Source organism: Poromitra crassiceps (genome assembly GCF_964638095.1).
Source record: "Poromitra crassiceps genome assembly, chromosome: 19".
In the NCBI taxonomy this organism is placed as follows: domain Eukaryota; kingdom Metazoa; phylum Chordata; class Actinopteri; order Beryciformes; family Melamphaidae; genus Poromitra; species Poromitra crassiceps.
The window spans coordinates 16,355,362-16,375,150 of record NC_139646.1 but is presented as its reverse complement, the minus strand read 5'-3'; the positions used below and the strand labels follow the sequence as shown (position 1 = coordinate 16,375,150).

General features: G+C 46.7%; 1 protein-coding gene across 2 annotated transcripts in view; it reads left to right on the top strand.

The window, feature by feature from the left end:
- LOC310793771 (endonuclease V-like) overlaps positions 1-19,789 on the top strand; it is a 75,635-nt gene that overhangs the window by 26,760 nt on the left and 29,086 nt on the right. For both annotated transcript variants that reach the window (XM_083655658.1, XM_083655659.1), the window contains exon 8: positions 17,372-17,447. In XM_083655658.1, coding sequence (XP_083511784.1) covers positions 17,372-17,447 — 76 coding nt within the window. The remainder of the gene's footprint in view (positions 1-17,371; positions 17,448-19,789) is intronic.

Sequence of the window (19,789 nt, the reverse complement as noted above, 5' to 3'; positions counted from 1 at the left end):
ACACACATGCATGCATGCACACACACACACGCACACACACGCACACGCACACACACACACAGACACACACACGCACACACACACTGTTGCTCTGAGCCAGCATTTAAAGGTTGCCAGGTTCTCTGTGGCGGAGCAGTATGTTGTGGTTTGCCCATGTCTAATTGCGGATTGCCGCTGGGACACAAACAGAGGAGCAGCGGGCTGGGGGTTGCCAGATAAGGGCACAGTAAGCATTAATGTATTCAGCGGAGTAGCACATTGTGAGTGTTTATGATAATGGCATCTACTGGGGCACTGGAGTAGCAGGCTGAGCAGCAGGCATTGATGTGAACAGATGGAGGAGCAGATATCGATACTGGTGTTATATATCAGGCTTCCATCATCCAGACATTCAGAAGATAGAACTGGCAAGTACAGTAGCCTAATCTCGACACGTGTTGTGTGTTTGGCAACATTGATATTATGTGTTCCATAATATGGCACCTCTGTAGCATATTGAAAATTGGTTATTGGTAGTGAGACATTATGGTGTTCTGAATGTCTTGCATTACAGTATGTGTATCTATTAGTGATGCGCAGGTCAGCGTTTTTTAACGCCCGCACCAACCCAACCCGTCATTGGAGCCAGTCCGCACCGTTAAAATACTGAACCCAACCCAACCCAGCAGCCCGCAAACGGCCAACTTTAATGTCATATGTCTCTGGACTCAGGGTGAGCGCAGCAGGGCTCTCCAAGGTGTCCAAACTCTGTCTCTCTCCCCTCTCTCTCTCTCTCTTTCTCTCTCTCACACACACAGACACACACACATGCGCGTGCGACGACAGTTTTACTGCTCTGGATGCGTTTGCACGGCTGCTTTACATCATGCGTTCTCAATTGGTCACGTTGTAAAGTTGACAAATAGATCACACTCGAGTCCACACTGAAAATCTGCGGTGGGATTCGTTTTATGGCCACTTCAAATAATAATTACAGCGAATAATCCTCCCAAAATGTTTGTTTTGAGAGCACATACTGTAGGCTACCTCATTTGAAGCGTTTCTTTACTCCACCATGTAGGCTATAGTAGAGAGTGCAGCAGGTGCAGTCGGCTTCAGACTCGCCTTGTCTGTCTGACTGTGTGTACGTGTGTGAGAGAGAGTTCACCTCTTAATAAAGGGTTAGTCTGTGTTTCACTGCTCTAACTCTAAATTATTTAATAATGTGATGATGATATTTTCATAATTTGCCAACCCAGACCGCCTGCGGCACGGGCCAGCCCACATTACCCGGCGGGTTTTGGGTAGCCCGCGCATCACTAGTATGCCTGGGACTGCACTGCTCACCTGGTAAGAGTTCGTACAACAAAGGCTTAGTCCTTCGCGCGGCCGACCCGGGTTCAAATCCGACCCGTGGTCCTTTGCCGCATGTCACTGTCACCCCCCTCTCTCTCTCTCTCTCTCTCTCCCACCTTTCCTGTCTGCCTGCTGTCCTATCAATTAAAGGCAAAAAATAATCTTAATAAAACTGAAAGACGAAGAATTCATGCATGCCTGTATGCTCAACGACCTCTCGTGGTCGCGGTGATTCACAATTTTTGAAAAACCTATTTTATTGAGTGTTTTACACCCTCATGACAATGACCGTCTGACTGGTGACTCCTGACTCCTCCAGCCGGTAGGGCAGCAAGTGATCAACAACAGTCGGTTGGAAACATAGATATTGTTATGGAAATGCTTGTAAAGCTACTTGCTGTAGCTTGCAAGTTAAGGACAGAAGGTTTTGTTCACAGTTGGGTTGAAGAGCAGTCTTGACACTTTGAGGCACCAGTCATGTTTTAGCTGCAGGGTGCAGCAGGCTAATTGGCTAACGGTAAGCTAGCGGAGAGAGAGAGTGAGTGGGCGAGCGAGAGTGAGGGAGGGGCGGTGTGGCTGCCGTCACGGCGGACAGAGGTGTGCTGATCACTAGTATTGTATCGGCACAGAGCACTATCAACTGTGAATATGTATATTATGAGCCACAAGTTCCTGAATTGTATGTAGATACTGGTGGAGATCTGCGCTCTACTTAGTGCACCTTTCTAGTTAGAAACATGTATTCATTTGATGGTTGTGCGTCATTTTATTGCAAAATAGCATTCTGAAAAGAGAACAAATGATAATGCAGCGCTTCATTTTGCCAGTGATTTGTGGGTTTTGCATTTTGTATAAGTGGCTTTGTGTTTAGAGTTTTGAGAAAATGAGCCCTAGTTTCAGAAAATGTGAAAATAAGCAATTAAACCGTAAGTAAGAATTATGGATTGGACCTGCGCTCGGGATCAGGTGTTGCTTTAAAGTTTAATACTGCAGGAATCAGTGCTGGCAGAGAAAAAGTGTTATTACTGAGGCAGATGGGTTTTTCCATTCTCTAAGCCTAAGGCCTTCGAGTACATGCTTTAACCCTTTACTCGCACTTTTCCTCTCCTCTGCTCTGCTTTGTTTCCATTTCCCTTCTTGATGCCCTTCCCTGCTCCGTCGGATGTTCAATGCGCTCCTTTCTCTTCACATCATGATTGAAGCAGCGGCGGGGGGAACAGACAGAGAAAAAGATGAAAGGAAAGGATGACATCATGGTTGGATTCTGCAGTGAAGGGCTGAGGTGTGAATGCACTGCAGCAGAATATTATATACCACAGTGGATTGCTAAAACACACACGCGCGTGCGCGCACACACACACACACACACACACATGTCGTACGCACGCGCGCCAAGACTTGATTCACACCCCCACACAGTCATGCTCTCTCACGCCATTAAATTGTCACACTCCATGGTCGCCCACAGCCTGGTAAAAACCACCCTGATAAGATGATCTCACCTTCTGTTTCGCTCTGGACTCCAAGCCGTCCGCAGCCGTTTCAGTGGGCGGGAGTACTTGCCTTGCCCTTGACAGACAACTCCTTCAGCCAATCAGCGTCGCCAAATCCAATCCAAATCCACATCTGGAAGAACGGCGAAAATGTATTTTCTGCCATGAAGCTCAGCTGCTGCGTACTCTTGTTCTTGTTTCATTGTTGTTATTGAGTCTATTTCTGCAATAACTGTGTCATGCTGTGTTTACTCTACTAACGTTAACGTTGATCGGCTAATCAACGTTACGCTAATCAACGTTACGGGGCACGGTGGCTCAGTGGTAGAGCTGTCGCCTCGCAGTCAGAAGGTCCTGAGTTCGATTCTCGCCTGGGACACTGTGGGTGCTGTGGTTGTGTTCCCCCCCATATCTTCAGTGCCTACTGCCCAGGTGGGGTATCTCGTCGTAAGGGCCTTTCTGTCTGTGTGGAGTTTGCATGTTCTCCCCGTGCTCCCCCAGGGGGGTTCCTCCGTATATAACCCCCCCCCCCCCCCCATTAAAAACATGCAGAAGATCAGATCGTCATCGTCATCCGACCAGTGACGACAACATCCGAAGTCGGTCCCCGGGCGCTGTACGAGAAAGCGACCACTGCTCCTGGCCTGCCCCCCGGAGGAAAGGACAAAGCCAGGATGGGTTAAATGCAGAGGACAAATTTCACCGGCCACCGTCAGCATGTGTGTGTTGTGGCCCTCCGTGCATGTGTTGATTGTAATCGTGTGACAATAAAGACAGGCTTGTCCGTCTGAAATCGTGTTTTTTTTAATCGCCCATTGCTTGGGGAGCCGCCATACTGTTTTGCAAATAGCGTCCCTGATTGGCTGGGTACATTTTAGGGCTGTCACTTTTCATTCGAAATTCGAATTCAACTTCGAATGTGGGGGAGGAGGGCATGTTCGAATGTATAATTGACCTGTTCGATTTTTTTTTTTTTTTTATGAACCAAAATTAACCAACTGCTGCTTGCTGGTAATGTTAATCCCATGTCAGAAAAAGTCTCCAGATTTGTCGCGTTAGTCTCTTCTGAGAAAGATTGTCTCCAGGGTCTGAAAAGTTGTCTCGAGTTGGATGCAGCCAAGTTTGTGAGGCAGTGTTGTGACTGTGAGCGTCCAAGCTAACACGTCGGGCTGATGCCCGGTGGCCTGGCCTGAAAAAAATAAATAAATAAAAATTAATTAACCAAAAAACTTTTCGGGCAATTAAAGTTCGTTCAAACTTTATTTTGGGAAAAAGTGACAGCCCTAGTACATTTGTCAACTACGAGGCAGGTCCCTGATTGGGATGTGCCCTTTGTCATTTCTGGAAATCGCTGCATGGGGGCGGGCTGGAGGCCAGACTGAACCACATGACCCAAACAGAATGTGAGTCACGTGATCAGGATGGTTTACGATGCTAGGTAGCCCATATTTAATAGAGTAAACTCATTCTCTGCTGGATGTGGTCACTGTGACACATGTGTATAATTAATATGATAATGATAAAATGATAGCTATAGGTAATTTTCTCAAATAACATAATGGTTCAAAACTGGGCAATATTCCATAATTCTCAAATTTCTCGCTGGCGTGCCACCATCCTGGACCAAGTCACCTGCGCTGAGATTGGCTCTTGCGTTAATGCCTTACTTCTGATTGCTGCAGTTACATTGCTTCTATCTGGCCAGAGCGAACTACAGTACACACTCTTGCCTTGAGCACCTGAAACTCCACCCGAAGTGGCCCCAGGCTTCAGCAACCAACAACAGAAGATACATGTACTTGATATTTATTTACAGTATATATATTCTCTCAAACTTTATTTAGCCAGGGATCTCCGTTGATCTGTCCTTGAGCAAGGCACTTCCCCCCCACATATTGCCAGTCAGTCCAGGGATTCAAACCAGCAACCTCCCAGTCAAAAGCACATTTCTCTAACCTGTAGCCTGCTGCTGTGTTCATATGTATAGGTGTTAGATAGAGCATTATGTGTCAGTATGTGTTGGCAGACATACATGCACACCTACTGTACATTACACAGACAAAACATACTGATATTAACCCCCTTTCCACTGAAGGCCAAAAGGAAAAACCCAAGAACTTAGGCCCAGGAACTCGAGCCTGGAATGTAAAGGGTTAGTTCAAATTTTGGAACCCTAGTCCTATTTGCTACCTACCAATGATGGTGTTGATTGGTAGATTGCTTTCTCAGCACAATCCACCCTGTTCCTCATACCAGCTGGAAATAGTTATACCCACAAACCAATACAAGGTGAATGGGGTGACCTGTGGAGTGCACTGTGGAGGGCATTTCAGTGAGCCTCAGTCAGCTTGCACAGACAGGAGTGTGACCCCGTTGACCGGGTCGTGTTTACAGTGTTCACAAGAATAGTCCAGTATGTCCATGTGAACGCTAGCCTGATATCAGAGTGAAGTGTCAACCCGTTACACTCAATTTGACATTGCCTCCACTCTAACCCATTTCCGTGGGGGAAATCCCCCAGGGGGATTCCATTTTCCCTAACCGATCACTCGAGACCAATGTATCCTCCTGAATATAATCCAGCACTAAACATCTCCTCTTTTAATAAATGCCTTCAAATCAGGGTGCTGTTCAGATTTCAAAGAAGTGCTACTGTTAATTGGGCATCAGGGTGGTGTAGTGGTAGATTCCCTGCCTACCAACACGAGGGTCGCAGGTTCGCGCCCCGTGTTACTTCCAGCTTGGTCGGGCGTCCATACAGGCACGATCGGCTGTGTCTGCAGGTGGGAAGCTGGATTAAGGTTATGTGTCCTGGTCGCTGCACTAGCGCCTCCTCTGGTCAGTCGGGGCGCCTGTTCGGGGCGGAAGGGAACTGGTGGGAATAGCGTGATCCTCCCACGTGCTACATCCTTCCGGCGAAGCTCCCCGCTGTCATGTGAAAAGAAGCGGCTGGCAACGTCTCGGAGGAGGAAGCATGGTGCTGGTCTGCGGCTCTCCCCGGATCGCCAGAGGGTGGAGTGGCGAGCGGGGCAGTGGAGGAAGTTGGCCAAGTGCAGTTGGGGAGAAAATGGGGGGGAAATCATAAGGGAAAAAAATATAAGTGCTACTGTTTAGAACAGCCTCGATAGCAGCATCTATCTCATCTCTTCGTTTAATTAAATTAAATTGTTAAATTGAGTTGGGGCTGTCTGACAAGTAAACTGTAAATGTATCTGTTCTTTATCTCTGTCCTTTTTTCCTGGAATCATATTATGTTACGAAAACATGGGGGACACTCATCCACAGTACAGACACAACATGCACACGCACACACACACACACACACACACACACACTCTCTCACACACACACACACACACACACACACACACACACACACACACACACACACACACACACACACACACACACACACAGGCATATCTCCACCTCTCTGTTTTGTTAATGAGCAAGTCAATAACCCTAATGCACAGTGGTACAATTCAATCTTAATGTTCTTTGACAAAGAAAGCTGCTAGTGTCCTGCTGGTCCTGTCCAGTTAGAATGAGTAGGCCTATCTTTTCTTCCTGTATGAACTAGGTATATTAACAAACAAGGCCAATGGGGGGGGTCATTTGCATCAAGATAGACCTAGTCTTAGGCTTAAATCAGACATTGAGTTAGATTTAAATCTTGATCTATGATCTATGATTTCTCTGGGAAATCATCTTGATTGTTCTATCTGTAATTGTTTGTTTCTGTCTCTGGAGACTCGTTCTCTTCCTCAGTCTTTTTCCAAAAACCAAAGATTTACCATCTTGTATGAAACAGCTACAGTGCAGTATTTAAACTTCCCACTCTGAGAGTTAGGCCTCCTTGTTGCCATAGCGACAAAAGCTTGGCCAGGGTGGCTAACTCAAAAGAAGTCTGGCTTAATAGTTATGCAACAGTCTTAATTAGGGGCTGTTCACATAGTGTTGTTCGCATGGAAAAAGCACTGCCCGGAGCACTTTTTGTGAGGAGAAATAAAAAAACAAGATCATGATAACGTCACCTGACGTTAGCTTAGCGGCTGCTAACTCAGTAATCAGCTGGTTAGCACTTCTATCAGACAATACAGTGTTGTGGAACAAGCGAGCTTACCAGATATTTCCAATACATGTCCGCCGGTTTAATCTGCCTTTATGATCGCTCTTACAGTCATGTAAATTCCCTGCTCTTTCACTTTCTCTATATTTGTTGTTGCTATGGGAAACGGCCAGGGTCTCCATCATCGTGAGAAAGGTGAAAGCGCTTTTTTTCACCTATCCGACGATTGGAAGGAACCATATTCACTGCGGTTTTGTTGCAAAAGTGACCGGGGGCGGTTGTGGTGACCTTACCAGCACTTTGCATTGTGGGACACAGTAGGCGACATACACTGGTCGGATGCACACTGGAGATTTCTTCCAAATCAGTACGACATCTGCTACATTTTTGCCTAAATCACTACGTCCTGCTGATAAAGTGTTTAAAGTTTTGAATACAGCCACTGAATCCCCAGCAGCTCCAGTGATGCTGCTCTGTGGCTGACCATGACCTCTGACCTCTGTGGAGGGGAGGAAGCCAAGCAAAGAGATAATTGCCCTACAGGGTTCAATAAAGCATCACATCATTATTATTATGACACTGAGCCAAAAAGTATTTTACACACACACACACACACACACACACACACACACACACACACACACACACACACCTTTACATACTACTGTACAGTATGTTTGCATGCGTGTGTGTTTCGTTTAACCATGGGATTTTGCCTGTGTGTTGTTTGTGTAAACGTGTGTGTATGTTTTCATGTCATCATGTGTGTGGCCACATCCGCTCCATTGGCTGAAGTCCATTACCCCACCCATTACATACACACACACTACACACACACACACACACACACACACACACACACACACACACACACACACACACTACACACACACACACTACACACACACATACTCTGATGGGAAGGCATCCACTGGTAATGGGGCTCAGAGGAACTGGCTGAGACATAACAGCCTATTGCCAGAACACTCCTGTCTCTGTCTGAGTGCTTTGCAGTGAGCGGAAGTCACTAATTATGTTCTGCCTCTGTCTCCAGTAGTTACCTGAACACCACTGCCTGTCAGCCGTATGCCTTTTCTTCTGTTCAATTACTTCCTATAGAATTGCACAAAGTCAGCACGCTGTCTACAGCCTGACGAGGCACACTTGTCTGCTGGCTTTCTTGTCTTATCGGACGGTCCAGCTGTTTTCCTGGTAGGAGGGGCCGGATTCACCAATGTGTTCTTAATATAGATCTTAAGAAATCACACAAGCGGAAATTTTGGCATGTTCTTAAGAAGGCAGGTTAAATTACGCGGGAGTCTCCCTATTTTGAACCCTTTCTTCCGATGTGCTTCCGATTGGTCATTTCTCCCGCTAATCTCCCGATTTCATTGTGATACAACAACTCAAATTGGTGTTTCACAGTTTCTGTAATTATGTCCAAGACTGTAGGATGTGTCGTGGTACCTGGCAACCCAGACAGGAACCAAGAAGAAATACGCGTCCAAATTTCAATGCACTTGGTGCGAGACCTTCCTGTTTCTAACCACTAGCCACATCAGCAGCAAACACCATGCGTTTTACAAGCTTTGACATCTCCTGTCTCATCTCCTGTCTCGCTTCACTCTTAGATTGCATAATTTTTTTTTAATCATTCCTGACTGTTCTTCTTTTTGAAGGTGTTCTCACTCACTTGACACTCTCGCACTGTTTGCACTTGATCTTTTTTGTGATGTAAATTTTAGATGTTGACTTTTGATCACATCTTTTGTACATTTTGTATGTTTATTTTACATCCTTGTATTTATTCTATTAATTTGTGGTGGAGGGTGGATATATGGGGGTAGGGGGGACGTTGAGGGTAGGCCATTCACCGATAGCTACGCCCGAAAATCTCCCTCTTTGTCACAGCCCAATGTTGGCAGGTATGCTATTTGCTACTTAGCAGTGATGATGTTGATTTGTAGAGTTCTCTCTCAGCACAGTCCATGCTGTTCCTCAGAGGAGCTCCGGAAAGTTGGGCGAAAACGAATGCAAGGTCAATGGGGTCGCGCTCCTGTATGTCCAAGCTGACTGAAGCTCACTGAAATGTACTTTGTTTGCACTGTGTGGATGACAGTGTTGCTTTGTGAATCTTGCGGTCCTGTGCAGATGAATGGATGGAGCATGACAGCAACACTGCTACAGTCAACACTGCTACACAGTCAACACTGCTACAGTAGTTAACACTGCTACACAGTCAACACTGCTACACAGTCAACACTGCTACAGTCAACACTGCTACACAGTCAACACTGCTACAGTCAACACTGCTACACAGTCAACACTGCTACAGTAGTTAACACTGCTACATTCAACACTGCTACAGTCAACACTGCTACACAGTCAACACTGCTACACAGTCAACACTGCTACACAGTCAACACTGCTACATTCAACACTGCTACACAGTCAACACTGCTACAGTCAACACTGCTACAGTCAACACTGCTACACAGTCAACACTGCTACATTCAACACTGCTACACAGTCAACACTGCTACACAGTCAACACTGCTACAGTGGGTTAACTCCCAGCAGAGCCACTCATGTTAAAGATGTGTGCACTTATGATTCTGTGTGGCACCCCCGATATATGTACAACTTCCCCCTGTAATAGGACGGGGTGTGTGTGTGTGTGTGTGTGTGTGTGTGTGTGTGTGTGTGTGTGTGTGTGTGTGTGTGTGTGTGTGTGTGTGTGTGTTGTGTGTGTGTGTGTGTGTGTGTGTGTGTGTGTGTCCACGCTACAATCTCTGTGTTTTGAATTTGCATATATCCCCTGTACCGGCCTGGGAGACGGCTCCGCTCCCCAGATTGCAGAAACAGATGGAATTTCAATGTGAATGAGAAGCGATGGGGAGCTGGCATGCTTAGAATAAAAGCCCGGGCAAGAGATTGAGGAATGCATTTTGTGTGCTGGATGTGGGTGGTGTGCTGGGTGTGGGTTTTGTGTTGGGTGTGGGTGGTGTGTTGGGTGTGGGTAGTGTGCTGGGTGTGTTGGGTGTGGGTGGTGTGCTGGGTTGGGTGTGGGTTTAGTTTAGTTTAGTTTATTATTAGGATCCCCATTAGCCGCAGCAGGATGCTACGGCTATTCTTCGTGGGTGGTGTGCTGGATGTGGGTGGTGTGTTGGGTGTGGGTGGTGTGCTGGGTGTGTTGGGTGTGGGTGGTGTGCTGGGTGTGTTGGGTGTGGGTTTTGTTTGTGCTGGTTGTGGGTGGTGTGCTGGGGGAAGAGAGTTGTTTTTGTAGCGGACAGTGCAGGGGGTAAAACAAAGAACGTAGCCTACTACTTTGAGCTCGGTACACAGCAAGCAAGCGAGTATCCACTGTTAGCCAGGTCAGATTACATTATCGTCGACAATAGAGACACTGCGTAACGTGTCATCATTCAGAAACCACGCCCAAGACGGGGGAAAACGGAAACCCCCCCTCCAATCCTGGCGTTCTCCTATGTCACGTGCATGGTTGCGTGTTGCACAAAAATATCGTATATACGGAAGATGAACACTCCAACTTACTTCTTGACAGCTAGATCCACATTTTTCTTCTCGCCAATTCTCAATGGCTTCCTTGTTTTGCTCAGGAGTACAAAAAAACTTTAACTGGCGATTTTTTACATTTGTTGTGTGCGCAGCCCACCACACAACAGCTTTTAGCTATGTTTAATTCAAGGAAAATTAAGCTGGTGTGTGGAAATGAACTGAGCTTTTCCCCCGTGATGGGCGTGGCCTATTTCATGCAGTGTCTCTATGACAAGCACTTTCTTGTAAAACATACCTGGACTCCAACAAAGAAAGCTTCAGATAGTTTTCTCTCCTCCGAGCGCTCGAGCCACTTACGTCTATAAGACCTTACTATAAGGTTACGACATTTGAACGAGAACACAGGGTCTAGGTGAGGTCACGTGAGGTCACCTAGACCCTGAGTGCCTGATTGGTCATTGCTCCAGCCCCCTGCACTGTTCAAACCATAACCAACCAAAGGAATCGTATGGAACCAGCCTTGAGTGTGCGATTTAACAATTCACTCCGCCAGACTTTACAGGCTGTACTCTTCATGAATACACACATATTCAAACTGTGACAGATCACCCAACCTTAACACTATTATACATCAAACCCTTCAGCTACTTCTGCTCTCGCCCACAATGTCAAAATATAAGCTAGGTGATGCATAGTTTTTGAGATATTCATGCTTTTTTGACACTAGTGTTCCATGCGTTTTCACAGTAGTTTCTGCTCTCAGCTGAAGAGTAAAACGGAGCTGAACTGAGGGGCTGCATAAAGGGACAGTAGCACATAAAATCATGATAAATAAATAAAAACTTTGAATCATGCAAACCTAAAGCTTACCAAATTCTCAGTGTTGTAACAAATTAACCTCGATCCCTGTCTCAAACTATGCCATTTTGGGTCCTTGAATTTGAAGAAATTGGGCCTGGAAAGTCTGGCAAGTTTGAAAAGTCCTTGTATGGTTTGTATGTGTGTTAGTGTAGGTGTGCGTGTGCATGCGTGTGTGTGTGTGTGTGTGTGTGTGTGTGTGTGTGTGTGTGTGTGTGTGTGTGTGTGTGTGTGTGTGTGTGTGTGCGTGTGCGTGCGTGCGCGCACACGCGTGTCCCAGGCCCGGTTCTACGGGGGTGCAAAAGCATGCATTGCACCCTTATTTTAATTGTCTGCATGCTCAGTTGAAAAGTAAAAAAAAAAAAAAAAATTAATAAATGCTACAGCTGCACACTTACTGTTTAAACTTGAATTATAGTTGTTGTTTTTCTTTGTTCTTTGATGTGATTTTATGGCTTTTTGGCACCTATATGTAACCTTTTAAGGTTGAGATAATTGTATTATCATTATATGGTCCAAATATTTCAGTAAAGCACTTGAAACACTTGAAATATTCTTGCTTGGGTGGTATCATTCTACTTGAAATGATGGTCAAATGCATTATTTTTAGTAATGCCTTCGGCCGGGCATCTGCACCCCTTCCTATCTAGGATGCACCCCTAGTCATCTTGTTCTGGAACCGGCCCTGGCGTGTCCTCTCTTATGTCGCCAGTACCGCTTTTTTGATGACTACCTACTTTTCCGACTTCTCTCCACCTCCTTGTTCTCCCTGACTTTCTTTGTCCTCACTGTACGTTTTTTCTCTCCATCTCATCCATCCATCTATCTCTGCCTCCCTGCTGCTTCATCTCTGCACTCTTTGAATAATTCAGACCCACAGAGCTTGTGTATTTCTGCTTGTTGTCACCACCGCACACACACACACACACACGCACACACACACACACGCACACACACACGCGCACACACACACACACACACACAGACACGTTGACTCACACAAGTGTTTTGTAACAAATGAGGCTGCAGACAGCAAGACGTGTGATACTGTGAGAGCAGTTGAGAGTCACTAACTATGAGGAATTATCCTCACAGGGACTTCACAGTATCACTCTGCTGCAGCCCGTGTCTGCTCTGTTAGCCGAGCGATGAATAATCAAAGCTCTCATCTCTTCCTGTCTCACACAGTTGTAATGTTGTAATGTGGAGTGTGAAGTGAAGTCAGGCACAACTTACTTCGAAAACTTTCAGCAGTGGCTTTCACTCAGTAGTTTAACTCCTCCTCTCCTCCTCGCGCGCGCACGACACTGCCGTCTTTCAGAGGCTGTAGCTTGCTAATCTTTTAAAGCTGGAGTGAAGGTACTGGGATTATACGGAACTAGAAGACCTCACGCATCCATTGGTGTCCACCATGTTGTGCTAGCTTGTCAGCAAGGGGGTGCACTGATGCTCCGAATTTAGGCGCGGGGGAAAACTGGCATGGCCATTTTCAAATTGCAACCTCACAATTTATAACTGCCCCCCCTCAGTCACTTCATCCTGGAGGCGGGCCTGCTTTCAGTCACAGCCTTCCATACTTTTCACCGTGATTTTGTTTTATTTGCATGAGCTGCCAGTTACATTAGCCTTTTTCACTTATTCCCACCCAATTCACCCATTTTGTGTCTAAAAGGCAGGAAGTAACACAGGTGCAAGCAAAACATTAACGAGGCCCCCCGGTACTGGTTCACCTAAATCTAAATGGATTGGAAGTTGGAAAGCCCCATTAATGTTTTGCTTGCACCTGTGTTACTTCCTGCCTTTTAGACACAAAATGGGTGCACTTGGGTGGGAAGTGAAAAAGGCGGATTCAGGCAGCTTTAGAGCAGAACAGTATATGAGCTACATTTGGGGTTCATTAATTTAACCCTTATTTTTAAGAATGTCTCATACAACAGGTTGCAAAGCCAGCAAGATAGTACTAATAGAATATTTACACTAGTTACAGACTAGCGTTGAGTTTTCATACGATACTAAAAATATTTCAGTACACATAACATCCAATACTTTCTTTGTAATCCGTGAAAGTCACGTCAGTTCAAAAGTAGCAGAGGTTTAAATTAGCTCCACATGACAAACACATTCATCCTCAAATTGTGCACTAAAGAAATGAGAAATGAAAATAAGAACTATAGTTGATATTGATTGTTTTCTAGTGTATTCGCGACAAACGTACTCCAATGAAGCAGAAAATTGTAACTGCTCAGCTTTCGTTTACATTTGTGTATATTATGATGACAAAACATAATTGTGTGGAGCAGCTACAGCATCACCTGGATGTGTGGAGTGGAATTTGACGGGAATAGTCTGAGAGAAAAAGGCAAAGTAAAGTGGTCGGGGAGAGAGAGGAGGGAGACAGACAGAGAGAGAGAGAGAGAGAGAGAGAGAGAGTTTCACAGTCGTAAGACGATCATGTTAAACGTCTGACACTGTCAAACATCCGTGGAGATTGACACCGGCGCGCCGCCGCTGCCAGCTGCCCCAGTTAGCTTGTGGAGCTTTTGAGAGGTGACTGATTTAACCTGTAGCGCTCCGTCTGGCCCCGAGGCTGTCTAAATGTTAATATATGACTGTCTGACATTCGAGCGCTGCAGCCACTGTCCCTGGACCTCTGCAGGGAGAGAGAGAGAGAGAGAGAGGAGAGGAAATAGATGGAGATGAGAAGGAGACTAGAGGGATTTGGAGAAGGGGTGTGGAGGGAAGAAGGGAGTGGGAGAGATGGATGTAGGAGAGAGAGACGGGGGAGAGAAAGAGAGAGAGGGGGGGGGAGGGAGGCAAAGATAGATGGAGGTGGGAAAGGAGACGAGACATGAGAGAAGCAAAGGGGGTGGAGGGGAGGAAGCACAAGAGAGAGAGAGAGAGAGAGAGAGAGAGAGAGAGATGGAAAAAGAAGAAAGGATGCAGAGAGGAAAGGAGGGGAAGAAGGGAGAGAGCAGGCAGACATTGCTGCAGGACTGAAGGGGCTTTGGGGGGTCGGAGTTAAACGACCCGCCCCAGGCCACTAGAAGGAAGCTAAGACTCAGACCGTGTGTGTGTGTGTGTGTGTGTGTGTGTGTGTGTGTGTGTGTGGGGCCTGTATGTACTAAAAGCCGCTGGCGCTGACTGAGAGCCAGCAGTGCACACCTGTTCACCTGTGCCTTCACACCATGCCAGGGAAAACAATGGCAGCCAGATTTGAACTCTTGGATCAAACTTCAGTCGAGGCTTTTCTCGGCTGCCATATTCTTCACGTTTCCATGTTTGTTTTCTCCTTCATTCCCTCCTCGTCAGAAACACAAACGCTGATCATTTAGTGTTTATATCTATCACACTCCTAGTGTGCTTTTCTTCATCTGAACCACAGAGGGAAAGTTTGCTGCATTTCTGTATCTGCTGCCCGCTTATAAGCCAACCAAATTACCTTGAAATAGAAAAATGACTTTCAGAAATGGATTCCCGCAATTCCAGCAACAAACAAAGTAGAAAAGGTGACATTATATAATGACCTAGTACTAAAAGGAGCTGAGATATCACATTGGCTCTTTCCGGTGAGTTTTTGAAAACCTTCTGCCCATACCTAACTCCACGCCAAATTGCTAAAACTTGTCACAAAGTGCAGAATCTTTATGAATTTTGACATATTCCCTCTCAGCTATTAGAGATTCTGGTGGCAGGGAGAGTGAAAATAAATCTGATTTCAGGCTGTGTAACTTCAGCCAAGCATGATGGAGTGTCTGTGCTTGTTATTGTTAATTGACTTTCTCTGGTGTGCTGGTTCATTTTGTTCTGCTAGGCTCTCCAGTTAATTATCTTCTCTCTCACTTAGAAGAGGATTGGCACCTGCATTTCTCCTGCTCCCTGTGTGGTTATTTGATGCCACATTCATCGTGTTCTCATTGTCCAAATGAACCAAGCTGATTGAGCAAACGCTCCAGAATTTGACTAAGACATTCCAAACCTGCTTAGTCTGAACTTTGTTTTAGTCGCTTTTCACAAAACAGTGGCCTCCAAGAAATTAAATAGAAATCAAACACATTTATATCTCCCAGCAAAACTTATATAGAGTCTAATGTCTCAAACACCTGTTTCAGACAAATTAGGCTCCATAACTCCCACCAGACAGGCCAGTACACCTGTAGCATACACCATAGAGTCTGCAGATTAGACTCTACATGCGCTTATCAGGCAGATATGTACACGTTTGGAGAATATTTAGGCGAAAGTGAAAGTTTAGTAGACAGCTACGTCTGAGTGTGTGTGTGTGTGTGTGTGTGTGTGTGTGTGTGTGTGTGTGTGTGTGTGTGTGTGTGTGTGTGTGTGTGTGTGTGTGTGTGTGTGTGTGTGTGGTGTGTGCAGGGGAATTGAATGGGGCAAGAAGCCCTTGTTAGAAAGAACCATCTGGGACCTTGTCGGGTCTACTCGGGTTACGGATTCGGCTCGCCCTACCGGAAATGCTTGCTAACCCTAACTCCAATTCATATTTTTAATGTCGATCATGCCTGATAACATCAGTAGCTTAACGTTAGCTTGTTAGCTAATCTAAAGCGGTCGGCCATTTTGCCCACGTTAATCCCACCACGTGCCCGAAGGTACAGCCAATCAAATGCCTATACCCGAGCGATTTCTGCACCCCGACACCGGCACGTTTATCCATGGATTTCTCGTACAATCGAGATCTGGCGAATCCGGCTGCCTCTCAATGTTAGCAGCTTCACCTCAAAAACACTGTCATTACTATAGAAAGTCTCCCTCATGAACGCTTTGCATATTTGAGGCCTAACACACACGCATGCACGCGCACACACACACACGCACGCACACACACACACAAACAAACAATACTCGTGCGAACAGCATCGACAGCTTCAGGTACCTCACTCTAAAGTAGTGTGACAGATGGATGGTCACCAGTCATGTCGAATAGCCTGGTCTTTGTTTTCTGTGTTTTGGTTAATTTGATGGAAGCTTTTATCTTCACAGCGTGAGTTTTCCTTTGTTACTCATACGTGTGTTGAGAGTAATGCCACAGGCAAAACAAACTCCCCTAATAAATGATATATTCTCGTCATTTTTCGGAGCCACAGGGGAGATCACATGGGGACGTTTTCAGATGATGGCAGCCATGTAGGAGCCATGTAAAGTCCTGGACGGTGCTGCTGGCTCAGCACCACTTGTTTTACACAGCAGGTTGACTGGATGTTGGTCAGGTTCTACAGCACAAAGAACAATCTGTTCTGTTTGAAGGCAGCATCAAGGCAGGCTTGAGCTTCAGAAGAACGTGTTCAGTCTGTAATGCTCTTCTCTTCTCACTGGGGTTTGCAACAAAGTACCTGAAAATTGTTTGTGACAATTTGCTAAATACAGAATCTCTCTCTCACCCTCCCTCTCTCATTCTCTCGCTCTCTCACCCTCCCTCTCTCATTCTCTCGCTCTCTCACCCTCCCTCTCTCATTCTCTCTCCTCTCTCTCTCTCCCTCTCTCATTATCTCTTGCTCTCTCTTTCTCTCTCTCCCCCTCTCTCATTCTCTCTCCTCTCTCTTTCTCTCTCTCACCCTCTCTCTCTCCCCCCTCTCTCATTCTATCTCCTCTCTCTCTCTCATTCTATCTCCTCTCCTCTCTCATCCTCTCTCTCCCCCCTCTCACCCTCCCTCTCTCATTCTCTCTCCTCTCTCACCCTTTCTCTCTCATTCTCTCTCCTCTCTCTCCTCTCTCACCCTTTCTCTCTCATTCTCTCTCCTCGCCTCTCTCATCCTCTCTCTCTCCCGCCTCTCTCTCCCCCCCCCTCTCTCATTCTCTCTCTCCTCTCTCTCTCCCCCCTCTCACCCTCCCTCATTCTCTCTCCTCTCTCTCTCTCTATTCTCTCACCCTCTCTGTCTCTCATCCTCTCTCTCTCCCCCCTCTCTCTCCCCCTCCCTCTCTCATTCTCTCCTCTCTCTCTCTCCCCCCTCTCACCCTCCCTCTCTCATTCTCTCTCCTCTCTCTCTCTCTATTCTCTCACCCTCTCTGTCTCTCATTCTTTCTCCTCTCCCATCCTCTCTCTCGGCATCCCCCTTTCTCTCTCACCTCTCTTTTCTCACAGGCTGACATTCGCTCCAGAGAGTACCTTCGCAAACACTTCCCAACGGCAGACACAAGGCAGAATCAACAAGGAAGAGGTAAGTGTTAAACTACACGTGTGTGAACTCTCTCTCTCTCACACACACACACACACGCACGCACGCACGCACGCACGCACACACACACACACACACACACACACACACACACACACACACACACACACACACACACACACACACACACACACACACACACAGGGAAACTGTAAATCTGGCATCTCAGCAGCCAGTGAGAGAGGAGGGATTTACAGGTCTTAAAATGGGTTTAAAAGGCGCAGCCACTGACTCATCCAGGGCTTTCCCCAAATCCTAAAGTAAAAGCATTTGTGTTTGTAACTTTGGAAGTGTATTCATTCCTATCTGATATGCTGTTTAAATCAAGCAAATCTGTTGGAGAAGAGGATGAAGTTCCCAGTTCTCACTTCCAGCACTGGAGAGAGTCTGGCAGAAAACGCCACATAAAACAGTAAAAAACGTATGTCGAGCATGTAAAACTTGCCATTTTCAGCATGTACGTTGCTAGCTCGTAGCGACGTGGACTTTGAAATCACGCCGATAGGAAACCGTCTGAAATGGAAGACGCCAATGGCAGAGCGTATGTATACCCGCAGCCTAATTCTGTTGAGTCAGACTAGTTGGTACACAGTGGGGAGAGAGAGATGAAAAATCGGGGCGAGAGAGAGAGTGTGAAAACTGTGAATGCAATAAATGTGAATCCATATTCAAATGAAACCCATGAAATAAAACCATACATACATTATATACATCATACCATCTACATGGTACAGCAACATGCATTCCACCCATCAGCGATCAATGTAACAATAAATAGAATGCTATTTTACTGTGGAAATTAGGAAATTCTCTTTTTGCTGATTCAGTGTTCTGCTCAGACACTTCAGCAGGGCGGATGTTTGAACCCGGGCCTTCTCCATACCCACTACTCCATCTTGCTGCGTCAGCAGTTTTTAGGGGTATCAGGGCCAACTGAAGTACTGAACGGACAGGACAGGTTCTCTCTGCGTTTCAGGGGGTGGAGGCCCAGGACCTGAGAGTGAGCTTCAGGGGGGGAGGCCCAGGACCTGAGAGTGAGCTTCAGGGGCGGAGGCCCAGGACCTGAGAGCGAGCTCGGATAGAGAGGGTAGAGAGGCCCAGGACCTGAAGGCTGAATTATACTCGACCAAGCTCCGTGGGGGTGTGGCCCCGCGAGTCTCCGTGAGTCACCGTGCAGACCTCGCGCTGGGGCAGATGCCATTATACTCAGAAAGTGATCAGCATGTTATTGTACAATGGTAATAGTGAGAACAGCCCGTGGAAAAGTCGCAATGAAACGCTATTATGTGCAGTACTGAGTGTGCTTTCACTCTCAAATGACCCCACATCAACACATGAAGGAATCACCAAACTTGTTTTTACTGAAAGCCGTTTTAGTTCTCAGCCCTGATAGCCTACTCTGTGCTGCTTTTAATCTCTCTCAATAATGCTCTCAACACAACACATTTACTTGGTGAAATGACTAAAAACGAACAGTTGCAAATCAAAGTTTATAGCCTACCACATGGGTCAAGAAATGTGGTGAAAACACAGCTCAGTGTTCAGGGCTCAGTGGCTTGAAAGCGGACATGTTTGGAGAGAAGCCGTGCGCTGCTCGCGCTGTTAGAAAAAAACTCATGCACAAGGCGAGCGCCAGACGGAGGTAGCGCCCAACCACGCCCAACACGTTTACGTCATTTGACGCGCCCGCCCCTCGCTCCACCCCCGCGCCCTTCACGGCAGGGTGAGCATAATACAAGCTTGAGAGCGAGCTCGGATAGAGAGGGTAGAGAGGCCCAGGACCCGAGAGCGAGCTCGGATAGAGAGGGTAGAGAGGGAGGACGAGGGAAAGAACGATTGAGACGGAGAGGAAACAGCCTTTGATGCTGCGCTTCCTGTCTTGAGGTGACAGCCGGCACCGCCCAGTTCCACCCCTGCCCTCCTCATTAGCCCTCAGAGTTACAGGCCGTTTGACGCTTCTGAACTCCCAACATGGCGCCTTCTCACACTCGCAAACTCACGCAATTTCAAACGCATACGGAATCCGCCAATCTGCACCAAAAGCGCAGAGATTTGTGTGCTCACACCGAGCGGTTTATTCACGCTAAGATAGATGCTGCGCACAAACACAAATACACATACACACACAAGGGGGCGTATGCACTCTTACACCCGCCCCCCTCCTCGTGCCCCATCGGGAAACATAGCGGGAGTGTCCGTGCACATCCCCTCCGAACCTCTCTGACGCGGTGAATCCTCCGAGCGCTCTCTACTCTTTGATCAGCCTCTCTACAAAGAGAGTGCGGGGCTTTGTGCTGAGTCGGCAGGGCTGCAGCGGGTTCCTC